General features: G+C 28.5%; 1 protein-coding gene across 1 annotated transcript; it reads right to left on the bottom strand.

Moving 5' to 3' along the window:
• Positions 1–1510: 1510 nt before the first annotated feature.
• On the bottom strand, positions 1511–2491 carry LOC112513761 (LOB domain-containing protein 16-like). Its single transcript, XM_025120119.1, has 2 exons — positions 2201–2491; positions 1511–1885 (listed from the first exon to the last, which is right to left on the bottom strand). Exons 1-2 carry the CDS (start codon positions 2489–2491, stop codon positions 1511–1513), a joined length of 666 nt encoding a protein of 221 aa, XP_024975887.1.
• Between the last annotated feature and the right edge of the window lie 5428 nt (positions 2492–7919).

Raw genomic sequence — 7919 nt, 5'->3', positions numbered from 1 at the left:
TAATATTATATATATAATATTATATATATATATATATATATATAATCTTGATTTTGATTGCAGTTTATATTGTTATTAGATTATTTTTAACCATTTAACATATAATTTAACATTTTTTAATTGTATAAAATTAGAGAAGAAAATGAAATACAAAAAGGGGTGGGCTAAATGCACCCCTATGCATTGCTTAATGCACTCCTACCATGAATTTCTTCCTCATACACATCAACATCAATGTATGCTTTTTACATTCTCAATGCTTGAAATGACCTGATTTTGACATGAAGGGGGTGCCATTAGCACTCCCATACAAAAAATGGTGGGGAGTGCTAATGACACCCCCTTTCATATCAGAATCAGGTCATTTCAAGAATTGGGAATGTAAAAAACATACATTGATGTTGATGTGTGTGAAGAAGAAATTCATGGTAGGGGTGCATTAAGCAATGCATAGGGATGCATTTAGCCCACCCAAAATGGTTTGCATATTTTAGTGATTCCAACGCGGGATCCAATCCAACAGATGGATCATGAAATTTTAAGACGACCCAAAATTCGAGGGTTTCTCCCTCAAAAAGTCAACTTGGTTTTTTGCTCCTCCTAATTAAAATTAATATTAATATTTATATTTAATTAATTCTTTTTCCAAATATTTATATCCATTTTCAATTACTAAAATCATCCTATTTAATTTATGAGATTTGATAGAAATTGAAATTGAATTTAACTGAAATCTCGTGAATATTGGATTTAGAAATTTTACGAGTAATTGATCGTATTTCACGGAATTTTATATCATTAGTATATAACAATGTTTTGAAATATGTTAAAAACTGATTAAATAAGAAAAGTGATTCTGTTTTTTTTATTTATAAATTTACGCTTTATGTAATTAAAATCAATCCTTATGCCGAATCCAAATTCATCAAAAACATTACATCAAACCAAACTTCTCCTGAATGTCAAATGTATTACTGGGTGTTACTTATCTTATCAAGTGAGCATTCAAAAAGTCGAGAATCTTATCTGATAAGACGGTTTATCCAGTTAGTCACTTTGTTTGCGAATGAGACGGTTGCCAACGATCCATTTCGATGGATGAGATTATTGCGTGATAAAGTAAGTGGAGGTACACATACTAGTGGTTCTTGATGGTAAGGGTGAAAAAGAAAATGTTAATTATATAATTATATCTTTTATGGTACTATTTAATTTAAAAAAATACATGTTTTTGAAATGCAACTTAAATCATTGGTAGATTAATTCAAACTCATGATAACTAGAAATCATCAAGATCCAAAAGAGCCAAGTAAAGTCCACCAAAAGTTGTCAAATTTAGGGTTTCCACCATGATCAGTGGATCAAGAAGCTTATCCAAGATCGATGTTTTCTACTCTCTAATTTCTAATCCCATCTCTAACTTAACTTTGTATACATACATCAATTGCAAACATCATACATATGATCACAAGATCAAACTGTAGCTAGCCACATTTATATATATATAATATCAGTTCCTCATCATTCTAACAGCAAGTTCTTGAAGCTCACCCAAATCACTATCAGAAAGTCTCTTTTTGTTACTGTAAACGGCTGCTGCAGGTTGAAATGAAAACCCATGATCATGATGATGATCATCATCTCTACTTTGAATCTCTTGCATCCCCATATTCCCTTCATTGTTGTGATCAATGGATTCCATTGAACTTTGTGGTGATATGTTGCAGTTCATAAAATTTCCAGTACCATTCATGTAATCCTGATACGCCATTGCTCCTGCAGCCATGTTTGCAGACCATTGGTTTTCAAGATTTCTTGAGTCCATGTACCCTTGTGCTGCCATCTGAGCTTTTACTTGCATCAATTGTGCTTGTAAGCATGCAACCTGAATATATATGATTCATTAAATTGGTTAAAATTAATTGGTCCTTAAAAGGAATCATGGTTCATGAATGAAATAACCAAGAATTTCTATTTTCTTTTGTTAACCATGGGTACTATCAGGGTTACAAAATCTTGAACATAACAGTCAAGAAAATCTCAGTAACCCTAAGAGAATCGAACCAACAACCTATAGGACTAGCCTTAATTTGTCATATTCATAAGGAATATGGACGTGTTATTCATGATGAATATTCATCTTTGAAGGACACTAATCAATTTTGGGTTTCTATGTATATATGTATGTAAGTATGTATACCTGCTGTTGTAAGGCAAATATATGGGAAACACATCCATAAACAGGATCTCTGATCCTAGCTTGAGCTTCATAAGCAATTGTGACCACCGTCTCACAGCGATCAGCCACAGCCACATGATGCAGCAATTTAGAAACATTGCTGGCACCGAACACCTTGTGAATGGCGGCAAACCGAGCCGGGCCTTGCTCGGAGCAGAAATAGGGTGCAAAGATGCAGTCAGCAGTACATTTTCTTCTAAGAAACTTGCATGCACCACAAGGAGAACCAGTAGTTCCTGCAACAGTCGCCATGAAAGCAGTCGATCTCAAATTAAGTGTGAATGTATGAAGGAAGAAGAAGGGGTGCAGGCTGGGGCACACGGGGGGACTAGAAAATGGTGAAAAAAGAGGGTTTTTTAAAGGAAGGAAAGGGAGACAAAGAAGGTCTGTATGTAGGGTTGTAAGGAGACAAGTAGTAATGGCTTATGCAAATTTGGAATGGCTTTCTTTTATTGTGCTTTAATTTTATTAATTAACACAATCACATTTAATATACTTTCATGCCCTTTTCYATTGGCTCCTTATATTCATTACCATTCTTAAATCTTCTTTGACTTTGACTCGTATCAAACCAACATCTATACTCTCTTTGATTGTTTATTTTTTCTTACTAACTGGATATCTAACCCGCTATGCATGCGAGCCGATTAATCTCAGAACGACCATCTGCTTTGCAGATAGTCCGAAGTCACCGCATTTGAATCTCCGTGGTCACAAGGGGATTTTTATTACTCCTTGAATTTGAATATGGAACCTCCTGGTACTTTTGACATTTGGAGCCCTCTTTTGAATAAGTATGTTTTTTAAGTCGGGCAAGTTTGGACAAAACACTTTTTATATCATTAAGTCGTTACTAAATAATCATGTATATCTGACCGAATAAATTGTGGATCTCATTAAGCTTATTAAGCTGGTAGCAAAGAGAACCTACATCTATCATGAGGCAAGAAATGATATATGTTCAAGATGAAGGATCGTATGGGAAAAATAAAAAATGATATGGACCATTGATCACTTTTAATCTCATTCTCACCCTATGATTTTGCACTTCTCATGGAAATTGATCCGGTGTGTTGGTGCATCTCATTGATCCAAAAATGGTGGAAACACCTTCTCATCATAATTTTCATTCTCACATGAATCCAACCTACATTTTCAATATGTACCCTTTTTCACTTTGATTGTTCCAAAATAAATGTCCATGTTTTATTTAGTTTTATTTCATAATAAATGTTTAGATTCAAAATCTTTAATAAATGTGCATGTCTAAAAATACACGTCCCTCTTATTATAAACACATATTTTGAAATAAAGACAGTGACATATACATATATAAAAACATAGATTTAAAACAATATAAAAAACTCCAAATAATGTATAAAATACAGAAACTTCATATCTAAGATAATTCATAACTGTTGATAATTTTGAACTTACCCAATTTAACCTAAAAATGCAAAAATCTATAGGGTTCAAGGAGATTTAAAATCAAGGCATCACACAAAAAGTTACGGATCCAACAATAGCCTATTTGTGTGCACATTTTTTAAGTATATAATATTTATATATGTTAAATGTAACAAATAAACTTACACACCCTTCTAATCTTTGATGAGGTTTGAACTTCTGACTTCTTAAAAGGCCAAATACTACGATACCGTTAAACGAAAGATCCTTTGTACAATCAATAATTTTTTTGTGTTAACTTATAATTGCGAATTCTTCAATCGGGTTTAAAATCGTAATTATTTAAAGTTGATATGTTTTATTTGTATGTTATTTTTGCATACCTAATGTTACATATACAAATTATATTTATATCGTTATTATTATTATTTAATTTTAATTGCAATTATCGATCTTTTTCTTCAAAAAATATTTTATATTAACAAATGTAAGAATAAATATTATTTATTTGAGATTTAAATTTTGGGTATAAAATATTCATATCATATGAACATGATGACAGATGAAGGTTCGTTATATTTTTTACAGAAATTATGAAATAAATATCAGTTAAAAAATATATATATATATAAAATGACGTATAAATACAAAATGATGAGTATATTTCATACTTACCGTCTTGGAAATAAGAAAGTATACTTTTGATTTTGACATTTAGTCAATATCAAATTACAATAAATAACAACGCATATTATTGTATTTTAATGTGTTCATCAAACTTTCAAAACCGTTATAAAATTATCATATTTTATAAAAAAAAATATTATTTTATGTAATTTTAACAAAAATATATGAAACATGTTAAACTTAAATAGTTTTTTGTAACGACAATTTATTAAAAATGTATAATGGTATTTATAATAACTTTTAATATTTAAATTTTATTATCGATATTTGAATTCTAATAATAAATTATGAAATTAGAAATAAATTAAAAATGCATTGTTTTTCATTTATAATATGCCATTTAATCGATTATATTCACCGTCTTGTTTCAAACCAAATTTGATTAAAACGTGTTATTTATTTTAAAGGTTAAAATACAAACATTTAAATAAAAAAATTCATAGATTTAATTGTTTAATTTTGTTAGATTAATTTTTTTTATTTTATGATATTATTTTTTAAAAAAATAAACAAACGTGCCTATTAGATTTAATTATTACGAAAATAAAAAAAATGCAATAAAATTTGATGTAAATAATATTTTCCTTTTCTCAATTAATATAATAAATTATAAAAATCAGAGATACATATTAATTAACTTTTAGACAATCATATCTATTTAATGTTACGAACATTTTTTCCCACAATCATCTTAAAGATAAACAATTTTCTATTATTTATTGATTTTGATCAGTAAAATACAGATCTTGTAACATTTGATAATAAAGATAATAACATAAATATTACAAAATTAACATACCACTTATCAAAATAATTAAGAAATATAAACTATTATGACTTTGTTTTATTAAATTTTTTTTTTTGAAATTTTGTTATATCAATTTTTTTTTTTTTTGAGATTTTGTTAATTTACTTGAAACAAAATAAATTTGGTATAGTATATGATCGTTTGGTTTAGCCAGCGAGACGAAAATAAAAATAAATATTTTTATTTTCATTAATTACTAATTAATACATTGTAACTTAACATCTTTTATATAAGAACAATTAGAATCATGTGAGACCAAGAGTTTTTCATGAGACCCGTAAGATCAATTCTTAATCCTTGAATTAGATCTACAAYCTGAACATTTATAATCATAAAATTGTCACGAGACTTTCAATARWMACAAAATTKTCACCGTACAACTTTAGACCATTWAATAATTAGCTTATAAAGTTGATCAATAAACATAAATTAGTCTTACGRGTCTMACGAGAACCCAACCCAATAATTGTTAAATTTATTTATTATGCTTTTATTAAAAAAGAAAAGATAATGGAGCAGTCGTGCGTAATTGAAAGTGTGGTGGGTCCAATTTTTAATAGTTTGATTTTAGAAGGATGTTTAAATAAATATTTTTCCGCCGAACGCCGCACCTGGGAACTGCTGYTGTTTGTCGTTTCCCCACTTTTGACACGTGTATATAACTCCACCATCATGTTTCATTCAGTGACATCATTGGTCCCACTGGTTTACCTCAAATTTAYATTTAGTCCCTCAAAYGTAGAGGGCGGGATGAMCCGTCCTGTCCTGTMCGTCCCGYTAGAAAAGCGGGTTTGRATTATCATTCTCGAAGAAATGRAAGAGTYTGRATTRATTTATTAAAATTAATGGACGGATATGRGCAATGAAAAAAAATATTTGGKTATTAATATTTTTATAATAATTAACTTTTATAATTAAAATTTACAAGTAAAATTGAAAATTCTTAAATCTTATCAATTCTTGTTTAATTATGACTTATGATAATAATATTTTTTAAAGATCTTAAATTTGAAAATACAATTACCTCAATTGATCAATTATTTATTATCTCATTTAGTCATTTGTTTTATCGATATATTCATATTTAGCGAAACAATTTCTTTCTAGAGTATGTATATTGTAATGTATTTATGTCAAATTTTAAGTTGGAAAAATTATTATGTATTTTGAATTATTTTACATAACTTGTGATTTTATATATGTTCTGTTTTCATAAAAATATAACAAGATTTTTAAGCTCGTTAGTCCGTAGGCAACCCCAAACCATTTGTAGGRTGGGTATAGGTAAGTTCTCAAGCCCGTAAAAAACGCGCTTAGTTTTACCATATTATGTCCATTGGACAAAAAGAATAAGTCTCGTTCGGGGTCCGACCCAAGCCCGTAAATGATCAGCTCTACTCGAATGTACTAAGTATATTGATAGTTGTTTTTAAYTATTTACTTTTTATAACATCTTTGGTACCTAAACTTAAATAGTTAAATGAGGTMTGTTAAAAGAGATTTACAGCCACTAAAACTACTGGCTAACCAGATATCTTTTAGATTTAAACTTACTCTTTAACTTATTTATATTGCTTTGAAAAATGGTTAAATGACAATTTTAATTTTAATTCATGCAATTTATTACTTTTACKTTTGTTCAAAAAGATTATTAATTAGTTATTCATGTTAAATTATATATCAATTAAATTTTCATATTTATATTGAGGCAAAAAAGCATAACATATATACTTTAACAAGATCATTTGATCAATAATAATAATAATAATAATAATAATAAAACTGTTAAATTTTATTGAACGTGAACAACTTAAACAGATTAACAAAACATGACATGATATGAATATAAAAAATACCGAGCCTTACATTGGATACATATATTACCTTTAAATACTAAATAAAACTGATATAAAAATATCTAAGCATATATGATTTATTAACTAAGGAGGTGTTTGGTTCAAACAAATGAAAATGAAAATGACATGAAATGAAAATGAGAATGAATTCTCATCCTTTTGGTTTAATCTGGAATGAAAATTTGGGTTTACGGGGGAATGAGCTCATTATATCATGTAAAAACAAATAGCTTCTTTTATTTTATTTTCATTGATTATTGCTTAATACCTCTGACCAAACATCTTCTAAATACCTTAATAAAGTATTAGAAGCATTCAAAGATTAGTCAAAGAAGAGGTATTAAAAAATGGGTTCCAATCTAAAGTGGGTTAAGTGAGTCTTTGACTAACCAAAACAATTTATTGAGGTTTGAAAGCTTGGAAATTGAAAAGGGGTCATCTTAAATGAGACCTTTTTTGGCTTAATCTTGACTCTTGTTTGACTAGATTTATGCTTCATTAACTTCAATTGTTAACTTCAAAATTTATGTAATTGAATGGTTTATCAAGTATCGATTTTCTGTATTTATAGAATTTCTCTGTTCCTTACAGGAAATGTTGTTGTAAGGTGAAGACATGAAGTGTTTGTCTTTATTATCCGTCTAAACGAGGCTTTGTTTTCTTGATTAGATTCGACTGTCGTTTATTGTTATTTTTTAACTTTAAGTTCATAGTAGAATCTTTTCAGTAACAAAACTTCTAGCTGTTTTGTTGCGGGGTCGTTAAGGTTATGTTCAAAATTTAGAATTTTGGTATATTATAACTTTTGTAACACCTCAAAAATTTTGATATGTAAAAAAAAACAAAAGGAGTCACTTTACGGGAATGTTTGAATATACATTTTCTCAAAGTGACTATCGCAACATTCAAGAATTAACCAAAG

Source organism: Cynara cardunculus, assembly GCF_001531365.2.
Source record: "Cynara cardunculus var. scolymus isolate 2C chromosome LG 5, CcrdV1, whole genome shotgun sequence".
NCBI lineage: Eukaryota > Viridiplantae > Streptophyta > Magnoliopsida > Asterales > Asteraceae > Cynara > Cynara cardunculus.
This window is presented reverse-complemented; position numbering and strand designations above follow the sequence as displayed.